The 18013-nt window shown below is 39.8% G+C and overlaps 1 protein-coding gene across 1 annotated transcript in view; it reads left to right on the forward strand.

Moving 5' to 3' along the window:
* PDE11A (phosphodiesterase 11A) overlaps window positions 1–18013 on the forward strand; it is a 425526-nt gene that overhangs the window by 179502 nt on the left and 228011 nt on the right. The window contains exon 6 of the mRNA XM_075529079.1: window positions 6889–7021. Within this exon, the coding sequence (XP_075385194.1) occupies window positions 6889–7021 (133 nt within the window). The remainder of the gene's footprint in view (window positions 1–6888; window positions 7022–18013) is intronic.

The raw sequence follows: 18013 nt of genomic DNA on the forward strand, positions 1-18013 counted from the left end.
CCATTTTTATTTGTCCTTTCTTTTGCCTTCCTGCCTTCTGAGCTTTATTGCAGACCAAGTCTGCTCTTTGGTCTGATACGGTTGATTGTTCTAAGGATTGAATGTCTCCTTGTTGCTAATGTTCACCTTACAAGCCTGACTATCAAAGGGTGAGGGTTGGGGACTTACTCCGTTTCCAGTGCCAAGGCAGAACAGTGTCGAAGGGCCATAATCTCAGGAATACTACTAGTTCCACATTTTTTACCACTCTTTTTTAATACCTCCTACTGTGATCCCTTTCAGAACGGTCAGAATTGGCACCATCTAGTTCTGGGCTCAGGGTTTTAGAGACTGGAATTCATGTCGTGCACTAACTTTTTTGGCTAGTTAGTTCCTTGTATCTTTGGCTTTCTTCACGTCTTTGCTCTGAACGAGTAGAGACTAATAGTTGTCCTCTAGAAGGTGCAACCAATGTTAAAGACTCCGGTTGCTGTTCATCAGAATCGGATGCAGAACATTGGCTTTGTGAACTCCATGTGCCAAGTGACCTTAATGTCCTCCAAGTCTAAGGTTGGGCTACCCCTAGCCCAACAACTCATTACCCCAAGGTGTTGCTATATTTAAGGTGTTTTCATAAATTTATTCTCATATGTTCTACTATATGTATGAATATATTTGCCTCCAATATAAGTACATATATAGAAATATCCTTTGTCTCTCATACACACACATATCATATATATATAATTTGTCTTTGTCTACAAGGTGTCTCCTGTAGATAATATATTAATAGGTCCTGTTTTCTTATTCATTTCACTTTTCTTTGATTAATGCATTAAGTCTATTTACATTTGGTAGAATTATTAATAAGTATGAATTTACTGCTGTCATTTTCCTGGGTTTGTATATATGTATGTGTGGTATTAAAGGAGTCTATGTTCACGATATATTTCTGTGTTGAATTTTGTTCACAGAGTTACTTATCATTTTTATTGCTATTGTTTTAGAGTTTATTAAGAATTTACAGTTTTCATTTGGCAAGAAGTTTATTAATTTTATTTAAGGTTCCCTATAATTTAATATCTTCTTAAGTTTAAACCACACTATTCTGTCTTAATATCATCGTGACTTTCTCTCCACTTAGACATTCTGTAATTACCTCATTTATTCCCTCTTTTTGCTTTGTAGTTGTTATAGTTTACAAATTTAAGGCTCTGGTATTCTATTTTCAATATTGTAGGCTTATTTTATTTTGATGCATCTATATCTCGATTGGTTTTGGGGTAATGATGTCATGTGACTTAATCTCCAGTTGTCTGCTTTGTTAGTTTTTCAAATGTCTCTTTTTAGTATTTTTTTGGTAAGATTAGTCTGGCTTTTACAAATTCCCTTAGCTTCTATTCACATGAGAATGTCCTAATTTCATCATTGTACTTGAGGAATAATTTTGCTGTATTTCCTTTGTTTCTTTACTTATTATTTCTTTTCTTTTGCATTTTATATATTTCATCTTTTCTTGCTTGTCATCTTCATTACTGCCAAGAAATTAGAACTTAGTCTTATTTGTTCTCCTCTTAGGTAATATTTATTTTTCTCAAGCTCCTTGCCTAATTCTTTTTGTTTGGGAAGGTTTGATTATTATGTGTCTTGATGACTTATTTTTGGGATCCATCCCATATGGGGTTCTTTGAGCTTTTTGAATACATATCTTCTAATCTTTCATGATATTAGAATAGATTTCTTCCAACAAATCTTTAATAATTTTCTTGGTGCCTTTTTGTTTTGGTTTGGTTTGGTTTCTGTTCAGGATCACACATAAATTTTTCTCTTGATAGTGTTCCATGTGATTCTTAGACTTTCCTCAATTTATTTTTCATTCTTTTTTTCTCCGATCATTCCTCTAACAGATTAATTAATATGAAGAGATTTGCCATTAATTTCACCACTTCTGTCTTTCGTTGATTCAGTTCTATGCCTCTACCATGCCAATACATCATCTATTTCTGAAATTTTACTATTAATTGTATGGATTTCAATTCTGTATGGTTTATTTTTTATTAATTTTGTCTATTTTTTCTTGTATTGTTCGATAATTTTAACTTTTTCTTTGATTTTGTTTGTAGTTTTCTTGAGACATCTTTTTTTCATCTGTGTAAAAACCTAATTATAAATCTTACATATTCCTTATCAAGTAGTTCTAATAACATTTATTTTTCTGAAAGACTTTCAGGTCCTTTGTTTTGGTCATGTATTTGAGCCATCTTGTCTTGTTTGTGTATGTGTGTGTGTCATTTGAAGTTGTCATTAGAGATTCATGCCCACCCTCCAACATCCCACAATATACACCTGGAAACAGGTGTTGAGTGCCCCAGGGCTGTCAAACTAGTAAGCAGAGTAGAATACCGCCTATGCTCAGGTATATTCAAATAAAACAAAAAAAAGGAGAGTGAAGCAAGTCAACACACAATCAACAAATTAATAAAATAGCATCACAATGTCTCAGAGCCACAGACAACTGGGTAAAGTCACTGACTCTCAGCTGTATGCCATCGATCACCAATATGGTTTCTGGTACATTCCTGAGGGAACAAAGTCAATCATTTCACTCCAGATCAAGAAGGAATGCAGCTTACAATCATTCAAAATGGCCACCATGTGCTTGGTTGCCTCCTTGTTCTATTGTAACTGTGTCCTTTGTCTCACCAGTGTTCAGCCCACTTCTTTATCATTTCCTTAGAAGCGTGAGTTCAAGGACTGTCATTTGTCTTCATTTCACTTGGCTTCTTGACTCTTTGTTATTGAGGGCCTGGATAGGGTATCTGCCTAGTCCACCATCTTGGATCCTTCTTGACAATTATTCTTTAACAGTTGGGGAAAAGGTTATGTCTATGTTGAAACTTCTAATGCTAACCTAGTGACTTTTTTTTCTGTAAATCACAGACATCATTAATTTTGTTAGCATATCAAGACAAGTGTGATAGCCAGTCTAAAAATGTTAAACATGATATCTCTGAGGAAAACTGGGGAAAAGTGCCCCCAAAAGTTTTTGGATCTACATCTGGAACTCAGAACTCAACAGCTGCTGATATAGATGTTAAAGTCATCAATATGTACAAGGGGGCTTGGAAAAGTTCATAGAAATGAAAAGATAATTAAATTTCCCATGAATTTTTTGAAGCCCCCTTTTATGTCATGGTAGAAATTCATGGGACTGCCCAAGATATGGGTTGTTCTCTTCCACGGTAGAGAGCTAAAATTCAGCTCAACGATTACCATGCCGACACTGAAAACCTGGTATTTCTAAGGAGCCCTGACCGTGCTGCTGAGGGAGCATGGACTAGTAACCACAGGTAGTGAGTCAACCGACCAGCTACTCTAAGGACGGAAGGTGCGGCAGTCTTGTTCCTGTAGAGATCTACAGCCTCAGAAAGCCTATATAGAGGTGCTCCCAGTAGGAATTAACTTAATGGCAGATTTCTAACGCTGGGCTCATGTCAGGTTTTGTTTAAGTTATTTTTCTTCCTTCTCTGCCAGGTTAGCTCCGCCATATCTTTTGCTAATCCTTTAAAAACCAGCTCATGTCAACTTCCTTTGGGAAGTAGCTCCCCAAATATCACTCCCAATCCAAACAGAACTAACCCGTATTTTCTCTGTTTATGTAATTGTATATATTTTCAATATACTATTTACCACCATGTTACTTTGAGTATTTTGAACTTTCTGATCATGAGGCCTCTCTCTTATTTACCGCAGTACTCTTCAGGACCCAGCAGTGATTCTGACATTTACTAGGTACCCAACCAATGGTCATACTTGAAGTCCATGGAGACGCTAGTGAAGACACCCAATTAAACTCAAGTGAACAGAAATGTCAACACAGACACACTATCCTTAATGCAGATATTGTTTTGACAAGTAATTCTAAAGATCATCGTAAATTAATTTTCCAATAGGTTTCTGTGTTTGAAACTTTGCCTAAGATTGGTTTATCAGACTATTGAAGATGTTGAAGTTACTTTGTCCTGGGGTATATATTGCCCATTTTGTTTGGCTTATATTGATTTTTCCTCCTACATCTCTGCAACTTGCCAATCCTGCGGTTTATCTTGGTCTCACTGGCCCTCGCTTCAGGGGTAGTCACAGTTCAGGAATTACATATTTCTGTAATAGGGCAGTTCTCTTTTATCTGTCCACAATCAATATATTGAGCTCATACCCACTCTTTGAAGTCAGTGTGAACCTCACATTTGTAAGCGAAGTACTACTGAGGGAGGATATCGAAACTGCAGCCCTTTTACATGAAACCCACTTGTCAGCCTACATCCTTTTAGGTGCTTATAAACTAACAAGCTACAGGATTCGTTTGCAATTACTTTGTGATTTTAAATAAGTTCCAAGCTTCAGTAGGTCTACTCCTTATAGAATTAAAATAATAGACTTTTAATAAGGAATTGATTTTTATCTTCCAAGGAAGTGTCATGCAGAAAGTTGAAGTTTAAATGTCACTTGCATTTACTCCCCCACCCCCCTGCTCACTTCAAGAATTTTTCTCGGTCTGTTGTGCTTCCCCCCCCATCCTCTGTTTTTAAAAAGATTTTATGTTTTAGAGAAGCTTAGGTTTTCAAAAATACTGTGTTGAATATACAGAGATGCCCCACAGGTTCCCTTCCCCACCATACCCTGTTTCTTCTATGATTAACATCTGACATATCTGTGGGACATGAACCGATGTTAAAATATTGTTATGAACAAAATACTACAGTTTGTATTTTTGTTGTTGTTAAATGCTGAGCAGTCAGTTCTGACTCACAGTGACCTTACAGCAGAAACAAAACCATTGCCCTGTACGGCAACATCCTCATAATAATACTGCTTTTGAATCCACTGTTGCAACCACTGATCCCATTCATCTCATTGAGAGTCTTCCTCTTTTTTTTACTGACCCTCTACTTTGCCAAGTATGTTCTTTCCTCCTCCAGGCACGGACCCCTCTGCTCTCATGTTCAAAGTGTGAGATGAAGTCTCGCCATCTTCACTTCTAAAAAGCTCTGACTATACTTCTTCCAAGACAGATTTGTTCATCCTTCTGACTTGTCATTGTTGTTAGGTGCCATTGAGTCAGTTCCAACTCAAGTGCCCCTGTACACAACAGAACAAAACACTGCCAGTTACTACACCATCCTCACAATTATTTTATGTTTGAACCCTGTGTTCGACCAGGTTGTCTAGAGAAACAAATCCAGTGACACTCATCCATGTAGAAGAAAAAATTCGATATAAAGAAGTAATTCTATATCATGAAGGCATCCCAGTCCAGTCTAATTTGAGTTTAGCACTAGTCAATAAATCCCTCTGCAGACGACTCACATAGCCACCTGCCAGTGATGCAGAAAGGTGAGCCAGGAATCAGGAAGATCACAGGCTGGTGGGTGCAGAGTCACATGCATTCAAGGTTGATGGGAACATGGCATAGTGCCAGCAGCTCTCAGGGGCTGAGTGGCTCCCATAGGGCCACCTCTCACGGCAGGCAGAATTCCAGCAAAGCCCCAGCAAGAACGAAGGCAAAGTGACAGACAGAGAGAGAGAGAGACTATTTCCTTTACTCTTATACATCATATAGAGCTTGTTCTTATACATCAAAGTGGTGTTTTCAAGCTGCAACTTGATTGGCAGGTTTAACTACCACTCCTAGCCAAGAATGTCTAGTTGACATAATTCCTAAATATTACAAGCCCATTATTGCAGCCATTACGTCAATCCGTCTTGTCAAGCATCTTGTATATTAAATATTCTTTGTTAATACCTTTATTCAAATACATCAATTTTTCCTTTGTCTTCCTTACTCACTGTCTAGCTTTTGCTTGAATATGAGGTGATTGAAAACACCATGGCTTGAGTCAGGTACACCAGACTCCCCAAAGTCCCTGTTTTTAAAATGCATTTTCCCCAGGAGATTTCCTCAATGTAGTGTTATTTGAGTTCTTGACTCCTTCTTCCATGAGCATTCATTGTGAATCTAAGTAAAATGAAATCCTTGACAACTTCCACCACCACCCCGTTGTTATCTAGCAGTTAGTGTCTCTAGTGCACTCTAGCCACTATGAACCAGCCCAACCCACCGCTGCTGAGTTGATTTGAACTCTTCGCAACCACATAAGTCTGAGTCGAACAGCCCCATAGGTCTTCTTGCTGGGATCTCTACAGAAACAGATGACCACATCTGTGGGCTGTGGAGCGCCTGGCTACCACCTGCCTTTTGGCTGCCAGCTAATCACTTGACCACTGTACTCCAAGGCTCCTCTAGCAGCTATACGCTCTGTGCCAACAAGTTGATTTTGACCCATAGGGACCCTTCAGGATACAGTTGGATGCTCATATGTTTTCTTACATATACATGTTAGATTAAAAAGTCAAAAGAACTGTCATTATCATTGTTGTTGATTCTGACCCATGACAACCCCATATGAACACAGCAGAACAGATCCCAGGGGTTTTCCGATCATCAGATTAGACTTCTAAGTCCCCCTGGGTGAGTTCAAACTGCCAACCATTTGGCTCGTAGGTGAATATTTTACTGTTTATACTCAGGGAATACATATTAACATTTTACAGAACCCAGTGCTCCACAGAATACAGTTTGGAAAACATGGTATTGGTCTACTTTCATTCACCCATAGTTGCTCTCTGCCTCATAGACTCTTTACTTCCTACCCGTGAATTTGATTATCTTATAGTATAGCAGATAAGTATTTTTTGAGTTAGCTACTGATAATTGCCATGCTATTGTTCTGTGGGTAATATCTCTTAACCCTTCCTAATAAAGACAGAGCACCCTGTTTTATGGTAGCTTTATAAGGCTCTTATCAAGCAAATTATCTTTTTCTCTTTTCCAACCTCTTGCTTCGGCAGTTTCAAAGACAGTATGGAGAAATCCTCATACTCTGACTGGCTAATAAACAACAGCGTGGCCGAGCTGGTTGCTTCCACAGGACTTCCGGTGAACATCAGTGATGCCTATCAGGATCCTCGCCTTGATGCCGAGGTAAGAGGCATTTGCAGCCTCACTGGTTGAGGCAAAAGAGAGCATCACACAGCAACCCTTGAGTTTGCTGGCAATTCTTTCCCATGGTTCCCATGGACTCTAATGTTTATCATTGCCTACTGTCAACTGAAAATTAGGAGGGGGGATCGTATCTCTACTCGGATTGGTAACAAAACCACTACCCTTAGTCTAATGCTTCTCTATGATTTTATATTCAACTGTGAAATATTTGATAATAAAAATGTATATAACAGTTATTTCCCAGTAGATTCTAGAACAATTACTGTATTTTAAAAAATTGCTCCCAAGAGACAGTAAATCGGTTGGTGTTATTGTTTAATGTTTATTATGTAAATTGCTCTAGGCTGTTACAAAATATATTAAAACAATATAGATTCTGACTTGAAAAACTTTAAATTCTAGCTTAGTATATAGAGTGCCACTGAAATAAATTCATATGAACATCTGAAATGCCTCTCCTTTATACATATATCTGTATGTATTATATATTATGTACATAAGCTAAAGACATTACCAAGCTGAGATCTGAAATGTAACCAAAGCTTCAGTGAAGAAGAGGGAGGAGATGTGTGTTCCAGGAAGGATGGAGCTGATGAGGGGTGGGCATTGAGATTAGTTGCATGTGGCTAAGCTGAAAGAGGCTGGAGAGGGATGCAGGGACCAGTCCACGTTCAGGAGTCTGAATATTTAACCTGGGTGATAGGAAACCTGTAGCTGTGTCTTAAATGGAAGAGCAGAAGTTGTATTTTAGAAAGGGCACACTACCTACAGGACCATGGCTAGATTAGTCCTACTAACAATTGCACTTTTAATCCTTGTAACCTTGAAAGGTAGGCGCCACCATCGCTGTTTTGCATAAATTGAGAGCTGATATATGACTCTCAAGGTAGTGGTTCAAGGCAAAAAAAGAGACCCCAGTCTCAAATACAACTTGAGAAGATTTGTTAAGTCTTCAACAAGACACAGACAACACAAAGGCACAGGCACATCATTCAGACGAAGAAGGTCATTTGCACGAGGTCATCATGCTGTCTGAGGGTTCATAGTTCAGACACTGGTAAAATAAGGCCTGGAACTAAGGAGACTGTCACAGACTCATGATTTGTGGCAGATCAATATATTACAATTACAGATAGAGCTTTAGAAGCAGGAACAGAACCACGTGGGACATGTACATTATGGTAGAGAAAAGTGTTGACAAGATTGGCCTCGGGCCTTCTGACCAAGACAGTCATGGCTTACGTATACACGAGTATAAGCCAACCTGAATATCAGCTGAGGCACCTAATTTTCCCATTAAAACTGCATTAAAAATGTGGTGAAAAACTTGGCTTATAAATGAGTGTATATGGTAGGAGGGCTTGATTCACGACTATGTGACCCCCCAGTATTGTCCATCAAAGACACACCCAGGCAAGCCGCTAAGATACTGCCTCTCCCGAGGCTGGCTAAAGAGGGCTAAAGGTAATCCACGTCCCAATGCACTCAGCCTGAGGGCAAGATTATGTACTTCCTCTATGTGGGGACTCTGCAATGGGTTTGGGGTTTTCACACTCATCCAAAGCTTTCTGCAAATGGGGTGCTCAGAATTTAAGCTCTAACATGGTAGACCAGCACTCAGTCCTACACTTCTCCGATCCCCAAACTCTGATTTCCAGCTGCCTTGTATCATGTCCATCATCAGCAATGGACCACAACAGCGGGCATGGAGGCCAGGAGCTAAGTCTAATTTATAATACCTCTCACATCATCTTTACAGATCTCTGCAGGGACTTGTTCTTTAACATTTTGACTACTTATTCGATGTCTGCTATCATTTAGGTGTTTTGTTGTCAGAGAAAACCAGTTTCCAACAACCAAAGGGCCAGGAGGCGTAATTGAATGGTGATAATATGTAAAGGTTATAGAGGATAAGAAAGGTAGGAGAGAGAGTAAAATAAAGGAGTCAGATACATTTTATGGTAGCATGCTCACTTTAGCTCCTCTTGATGGTCCACATGGACTTGGGAGAAGAGAGGAAGACTTTACTTACTTGGGACATTTATAGGTAGCTTAAGACATGAATATTCAGTAGACACATGTGTCACAAGGTGGGAGGTAACTACATCAAGGTCCCTGAGCTCCTAGGTGAGGAAACCTACTACCGGCATTGGGGGAAGGTGTGAGGGGTTGGGTGACATGGTGAGAAGAGAGAGCACAGGATGTCTGCTGCTAGAGGGAGAGAGAATCCACCCTGTGCTCGCCTTAAGACAGCCTAGCTGTTAGGGGAGAACCTGTGGGAATGACATTTAAAGCAGGATAATATACTTGGACTTTATCTCTAATTCACCAAAGTGGAAGCTTTCCTACCATAGAATACCAGCTTTCCAGATTCCCTCTGTTAGTTAGGGAATACGGTCCTTGCCATATTTCCCTGAGTGTTAGTTCCCCGCATCTTGTGTACCTTATCTTAGTTTTAAAATAGTATTTTATTCTTTGGGGTTAAAGGCCTATATAGCAGTTTATGTTCCCATTGAACAACTTTTATACAAGCTGTTCAGTGACATTGGTTACATTCTTCACAGTGCAGGAATTAGCTTATCAATATTAGCATTCTGGTTGTTCCATCTCCATGAATCTAGTTTCTGAGGACTTCTTTAATTCCCCAAACACATCACCTCAATCTGCCTGCCTAAAGCCTCTCCTCCCAAACCACACTTCTGTGTGTTTCCTGCTCATCTTTTGGCCTGAGATGAGAGGTCCTCGTCTCCCAGGCTGGGTTTGGGCACCCCTCCAGTGCCTTCCCTGAGTTATTTAATGCTGACTCCCTTGTAGCGCTGTTCAGTTGTGAGACATAAACCTGAACTTGGAGTTATCCTCCTTATGAAACTGCCTGGTCCAATGCTTCTGTGGCTTTCCTATTTGGGAGATGAAAATGATTTCCCGAGGTCAATATGGGTGCATTAAAGCATTGTGAAAGGTGAGCACCGGCTCCTGTAAGGATTTACACCCTTGGAAAGGCAAAGGGGTAAAAGATGGCTGTGATTCAGAACTGACTCTATGGCAGTGAGTTTGGTTAAGACTGGTATGATAAAGTCATGCCTTTTGCCATGCTTCTCTTTTCCTTGATTTTACACAGAGAATACTAAAAAATGAACTTATATAATCATAAATTTATCAAGAAATAGTCTCCACATTCCATTTTAACATCAGTAATAACTGACCAAACAGAAATGCTTGCTATATAAAAACAGAAAATCATTACTCACCAATTCATTGTTACAAAGTTGACATATTTAATTAGACGTCCAAGGGTTATCGGTCAATTCCAAAGCCAAACTAAAGTGCTAAATTTGGGAAGAGTTGCTATTTTCTCTTCTGAGTTTGGGGCCATAAAAAGATTCTGGTCTAAATTATGAGGACATCAATATTGCTATGCTATTGATTCATGAAACATATGCAAAAATACAGTGAAATATGTTGCAGTGCACATGTACACTTACCTCTCAGTGTTTAAAAAGGACATGATAATGACCTTTGAACCCTTGGATTGACCTATCCTAATCCCACCTCCTTTCTTTCCCAGAGATCACCACCATGCTGACTTTTGAACTTTTCATTTCTTTTCTAAATAGCTTCATCGTATTATATGAATACCTATGCAATGTTGTTAAATTTTGAAAAATTCTGAACATTATGCAATTTGAGTCTTTTCTGAGACTTGTTTTTTCTTGCAACATTATGCTCCTGAATTGTGTGGACTTGTCACTAATTCAGTTATACTCCTTGCTTTCATTTATTCATTGTATAAATAAACCTCACTTTATTTACCCAGTGTTGACAAACGTTCGTATTATTTTCAGTGTTTTGCTGTTACACTGCTATTACAGTGCTTTGCTTTTACTTTCTTTCTGGAAAACATCAAATTTAGTAAGAACAATTAATTTCACGAGAAGACTTTGAAAATACAATATGATGAGCTTGAATAGAATGCATCTTATCAGGAGTCACATGGTTAGCGTGTGACTTTCCTGATTTGTCATGCAGCCATTTTACGTTTTCCACACTTACAATGAGGTCACCTGCCCATTCAGCTACAAAAAGAACAATGTGGACTTTCAAGCAAAGAGGCAGCAGCTATTTCTGTGGGATTGGATATAAAAATTTCATGCCCTGATCCAGTCGTTAGAAGCAATGATGTCTGAAGGCAATAAACTGAGGTAGACGAAGCAGTGACTATGCAGTGAAATCATGTTCTGTCCTGAGACAATACAAAGCATCATTAGTACTTCGACTTCCACCCACGTGTTTGCAGTCCACCACCTAGCTAAAATTGGATCAGTGCAAATCCAAAGACGCACTTTACCATGATTTTTACAGGTTTCCTTTACATGATATTAGGATTTAAAGTAACCTTAAACTCACTTCCCATGTTGGGAAACCAACAAAAACAATTTTAAAAAGGAATTAACCATTACACATAGGTGTGTGTGTGTGTGTGTGTGTGTGTGCAGGAGAGGAACACCTACCCATCAACTTGTATTTAGTAGATATATGTGTGTGTGCTATGTGTCACAACAGGGTAAGTATAGGTACTTAGCCTATATTTATCCGCTTAGCTTTCCTCTCTCAAATAACTTTTGCTTTAGTGACAGGACAGCGGTCAATTCTTCGTGTTAATAATGAGTGAAACAAACTCCAAACAAAAGCCACAGCTCTCCCCTGAGTAGGCTAAAAAATACTTCTTCCTACAAAGCTAAATTGTTATTGCTAGGTGCTTTCCAGTCAGTTCTGAATCATAGCAACCTTACAATAGAATGCAACATGGCCCTGCCCTGCACCCCTATCTTCATTTGAGCCCATGTGGTGATCATTGTGCCCATTCAGATTGTTGGGCTCTTTCTCTTTTCCCAGACCCTCTACTTTACCGATCATATCTCTCTCCATCGACTGGTCCCTTCTGATGACACCCGAAGTACATGAGGTGACATCTTGCCATTTTTGCTTCAAGAGGCATTTATTAATTCTTCTGTTAGTCCACAGTAGATTCTATATTTTTACTAGTACCATTATTCAAATGCTTCAGTTCTTCAGTCTTCCAGATTGATGGTTCAACTTTCCCATGAAGCTGAGGTGATTGAGAATACCATGGCTTGGATCAGGCACGCCTTAGTCCTCAAAGTGACCTCCTTGCTCCACAGCACTTTAAAGAGGTCTGTGCAGCAGGTCTTCCCAATGCGACATGACATTTGCCTTTTTGGCTGCTGCTGTCATGAGCATTGATTGTGGATCCAAGGAAAATGGAATCATTTACAACATCAATCTTGTATCCATTGGTCATATCGTTGTATATCGGTCAAGTTGGAGGGCTTTTGTTCTCTTTACAGTAAGGTATAATCCATACTTAAGGCTGTAGTCTTTGAGCTTCTTCGGTAAGTACTTCAAGTCCCCTTTGCTTTCAGCAAGTAAGGTTGTGTCAGCTGTAAATCTCAGATTGTTACTGAACCTTTTAGCCATTCTGATCCATGCTCATCTTCATATAGTTCAACTTCTTGTATTTTGTGCTCAGCATACAGATTGAATAAGTATGGTAAAAAAGTACAACCCTGACCCACTCCCTACCTGATTTGAAACCACACAGCATCCCTGCCTCTGTTTGAACAGCAACATAATTTTCTTTGTACAGGTTCTACATGAGCACGATGAAATGTTCTGGAATTCCCATTCTTTGAAATATTATTCATAATTTGGTGTGATCCACAGAGTTGAATGTCATTGCATAGTCAATAAAACACAAGTATACATTTTCCAGGTATTCTTTGCTTTTAGTCAAGATCTACCTGACACCAGCAATGATGTCTCTCATGCCACATTTTCTCTGCTCTTGGCTTAAATGTCTGGCAGTTTCTTGAAGTAGCTGATGTGCTGCTGCAGCGGTTTTTAAAATATCTTCCCCCAATTTTTCTTGCATGTGAAATTAATCATATTATATGATAATTTCTACATTCTCTTGGCCACCTTTGAATATAAATATGAATCTCCTCCAGTTAATTGGGAAGGTAGCTCTCTTGCAAATTTCCTGTCATAGGTGAGTGAGCAAGCACTTCCAGACCTGCATCCTTTGGTTAAAACATTTCAATTGGTATTCCATCAATCCCTGAAGTCCTGCTTGTTTTTCGTTTTTGACAGTTTGTGCAGTGTAGCTTGGACTTCTTCCTTCAATGCCACCAGTTTTTGATCAGATACCACCTCTTGACATAGTTGAGTATCATCTAATTATTTGGGGTTCTGTAACTCTATATATTTCTTCTAACTTTTAAAATGTAATTTCTGTGTTGTTCAATATTTCGCCAATAGAATCCTTCAATATAATAACTTAAGGCTTGAATTTTTTTTCTTTAGTTCTTTCAACTTGAGAAATGCTGAGTGGGCTTTTCCCTTTTGGTTTTCCAACTCCAGTTCTTTGCACATTTCTCTTTAATATTCTACTGTGTCCTATTGTGTCATCCTTTGGATTTTCCAGTTCAGTGTTTCCCTTGTTATGTGTTCCATTTGCTTTAGATGCCTTGCATTCAAGAACAAGTTTCAGAGTCTCTTTTGACATCTATGTTTGGTCTTTTCTTCCTTTCCTCTCTTTAAATAACCTTTTACTTTCTTTACATATGATGTCATGCCATGAAAATTCTGGATTTGTGTTATTAGTGTTCATTGTATCAAATTTATTCTTGAGGTGGTTTCTAAATTCAGGTCATATATTCAAGGTAGTATTTTAGTGCTTGTGAATTTGTCTTAATTTCCTTAAGCTTCCATTTGAATTTGCAGATGAGTTATTAATGGTCTGTTCCATTGTCAGCTCCTGGTCTTGTTTGGACTGGTACTCATTGTTTACGCAGATGTAGTATGGCCCATGTGAAGTTACCATTTATGTTGCTGAAAAGACGTTATTAGCAATGAATAAGGTAAACCTTAATATTGCAATCCAGTGTCATTTCTCTCACCAAGGCCATATTTTCTAGTTATGAGTCATTCTTCTTTATTTCCAACGCTCATTTTATAATTACTAGTAATTATCAATGCATCTCCATTGCACATTTGATCAACTTTAAACATGTAAATTCTAAAAAGTGGAATTGAGATGGTGTACATCATAAGATACAGACTAACCAGTTCACATAGCTTTTTAAAAATAGCCATTAAGCTGAAAACTGGAGTCCTTGGATAGTACAAATGGTTAACATGATTGGCTGCTAGCCCAAAAGTTGGTTGTTCCAGTACACCCTTGTAAGGATGTTCTGGTGATTCATTTTTTTAAAAAATCAGCCATTGAAAACCCTACAAAGCCAAAGTTCTGCTCTATAAAGTCCTACTCTCACAAGAAATGGCTCACTTGAGTTGTAATCAACTCAAAGGCTACTGGTTGTTACCCATTATGAGGGCAATGAAATGCCTTAATCTTGCCACTCTACCAGTAAAAGGGATTCTAAAGTCATCCTAGACCTAGAGACAAGAGCACCTTTTGAAACTGGCTTGTCTTGCTTGAAATGTTATGCCCTCCCTATTTGAGTCTGATACATGAGTGCATACTTTTCCTGATAATCTTAATTAAGTTACTCCATAGGAGCCCAGGTGACATACTGAGTTACATTTTCAGCTGCTAACCTCAAGGTCAGCAATTCAACTCCACCAGTCACCCCGCCTCTGAAACCCAAAGGGGCCGTTTCACTCTGTCCGGATAGCGAGTCAGAATCACTCCGTGGTAGCAGATTTGGGTTGGGGTCACACGTTGAGCTGCTAACCGCACGGTGCCAGTAATTCAAAAGCAGCAGCCACGGGGAAAAGACGGGTCTTTCTCCTCCCGTAGAGTTTTCGAAAGTGGCAATTTGGAAAACTCACCGGGCAGCTCTCCTCTGCCCCGCAGGGTCAGTAGGCGTCCGAATTGCCTCAGTGGCAGTTAGTTTTGGGGTTTGGGACTCTGTCTTAGTATCACAATGTATTATTAGGTCCATCGAGTCTATTCCGACTCACAGGGACGCTGTGTCAGAGAGAACCGAATTCTGCCCGGCCCTGTGCTATTTCTCCTTGCACTTGTCGCTGTAACCACTGTGTTCGTCCGTCTTGTTGCGGTTCTTCCTTCTTTTCATGCTGTACGTGATCGCACATGAGAGCAGCATATAAGAAAATCACAAAAATCCAGGATTAGTTGCCAATTAGTATCTGTACTTGAAAACTTTCTTGCTTCTTAGTTCACTGCATTTGCTAGAGTGGGTAATACCTCGGCTCTTGGCTTCGCATGAGAAGGAATTCACGCCAAAGCCTGGTTTTTAATCCTAAGGAGTCTTTATGAAGGTTGGGAGAAGTTTCAGGTTTTACAGCCTCAAAAGGAGTGCACGCTATTCCAGGTGATCTGAGGCCAGAGCGCAAGCAGCACCACACAAGCGGGCACCGGGAGCTGGGTAAAGAGAGAGAGAGACAGCGGACACAGGTGTAGGGTGAAAGAGAGCGGAGAATCCTCTCCCACCTGCCACGGGTCCTCCCACTGCCAGGGTATTTCTCTGGCTGGGGAGGCGTGGTTGAAGGTCTTGGTTGAGCCCATTGGCTGAATCAAGCCCACCTGGGGCTAGTTTGGGCCACCCAGGTGTAATGCCCACCTGGCTGGAGGCCGGGGGCGGGGGGCAGGATGACAGGGGGGAAACGGGCCTGAATTGGAGCATGCCCAGTTAAAGTCTTCATGGGTGGCTAATACTTGTCTGATTCCTTCCCAACCTCCTCCATGGGACCTCTCAGGAATGGGTGGGACAGCCCCTCTATCCCTATCCTGGCTATCTAACACATTGACTTCTCTCAATTATTTGGGATTGATTAACAAGAATTATAATTTTCAGGGAGTTCATATGATACATCCTTTACAAAGCATTTGCTGTTTTCCTACAAATTTTCTAAACCTAAATCAGAACGGCAAGTATTAATAATGTCATACAAAATGGATTAAAATTTACCAGAAGAACAATTATGCACACCAAATTCTGCTCCAACATACTCAATAGCTAAATTTTGGCTGAATTCTTTTTATTGGCCATTAAGAAGGATTGCAGTTCATCATATGATCTTGTGATCTTGGATACAAACTAAATCCAATGCCATCATGTTGATTTTGACCCATGGTGACCCTGTGTAGGGTTCCTGAGACCAGTTCCTGACAGGAGCAGACAACCGTATCTTCCTCTCAAGGAGCAGCTAATGAGTTTGGACTTGAGACCCTTGGTTAGCAGTCCACTGCTCACCCAGCACCACCAGATTCCAATGTCAAGGCTAGAACAATCCAACATAGGCTAGCCCAATTCTGAGGTTTCATATGCTAGCTTTTAGTTAATAGAAATCTTAGAGATTTCTATCCTTTATAGGAGAGAAAATGGAGACTCTGAAATCTGAAACGAGTTGCCTAAGGCAACTCAAGGCAGAGCATCTGTGGACTTTCGGTCCTCTAATTCAATCACCATTCTTTGGGCAGCTTGTCTTCAGGAACATCGGCCACTGAGAGACTGACTGAGCAAGACCCAGCAGGCACTCCCTTCCTTCCACTAGGCAACGTGAACATGTGACCAGTTAAGCAACCTTTTTGTTGCGCTCATTAGCTTAGTGCCTTGAACATACAGCTTACAAAAAATATTATGTAAACCTTTAAAACATTTTAAACATTTAATTGTGAATTAGGCGAAGGTTTTCAGAGCAGATCTTCAGTTTTACATTCAACAATTCATACATATTTTCAACTCATCCATTGCAATCCCCATCATTTATCCCACTCACATCCTCCCTGTTTCCTGTATCCATTCCTCCTTCGTTCTTAACTTTATTTTGCCCCTGAGTAATTACTATCCTTTTGATCTTAAATGGTTGATTTAAAATACAATTCGAATTTTAAGTTGCTATCAAGTCGATTCCAGTTCGGGTCAATCCATGTGTCCTACTCAGAGCACAACTTTGCTAGAGTACCATTTTTCAATCGATGCTGTTTTAGACAAGCAATAGATTCCCTAGGCCTGTCTTCCAAGGGAACTTTGGGTGAAATCAAACCTCCAAATATTTGTTCTGCTGACCTTGAGGTTAGCAGCCCAACATGTAGCCCACTACACCACCAGGGCTCCTGTAATATGGAAAGTCATAAATGCTTTGCCGAAACAAATGATCAAACCCCTTATCGTTGATTTGATTCTGACTCATCTCAAACCTATAGGACAGAGTAGAATGACCTCTTCAAGTGTCTAAGAGTGTAAATCTTTTTTTCTCTCATGGCGTTAGCAACCCATTGTGTAGTCCATGACACCACCAGGCTCCTTCACAAATAATGCGATTCTATGTAAATACGAAATGAAAAGATAAGTCTGACAGAAGAGTAATAGTTTTTGACAGAGAGAAAGCTAGAAGCAAGTTCTTTTTCTCTAAAAGAAAGGACATTTTCTTAGTTGTAGACAATCAGACCTTAGCTTAAACAAGCCGGCTTTTCCATCCCTGCCCTCCATTCAGTAGAAAAAGAAGAGGAAAGTCTCTAGGCAAAAAAGGGAAGTTGTGGGAAATTGGTCTGCTGACCGTAGAGAGGGATGATGGCTATCATGTGATAACTTGAAGGTTTTCCAAAGGCAAACAAACAGGTCTTTCTTGATCTCCTCAGAGCAGGGTCAAGACTGGATATGGTGTGATGAATAAGGATTATGGATTTGGGTTCAAACTCTGACCACGCCAAACAGAGATTATGAGGCCCGAGGTCAATCTCTCTGAGCCTTGTTTTGCTCATCTGAAATTTGGAAGAGCGTCTTCCTTGCCTTAGAAGTACTGATATTGTCAGCATTAGCTGAGACAATGTAAAGCATTGGCTCAGAACCTGTACTAGCTCAGCTACTGCTGGTTTAATGAATTTGTTCACCAACAACTAAAGACTGACTTGCTAAGGGATCATCTTCTAGATTCTTCAAACTGCTGGTTCTGGCCCCAATA

This window comes from Tenrec ecaudatus, chromosome 13, assembly GCF_050624435.1.
Source record: "Tenrec ecaudatus isolate mTenEca1 chromosome 13, mTenEca1.hap1, whole genome shotgun sequence".
NCBI classification, from domain to species: Eukaryota; Metazoa; Chordata; class Mammalia; order Afrosoricida; family Tenrecidae; genus Tenrec; species Tenrec ecaudatus.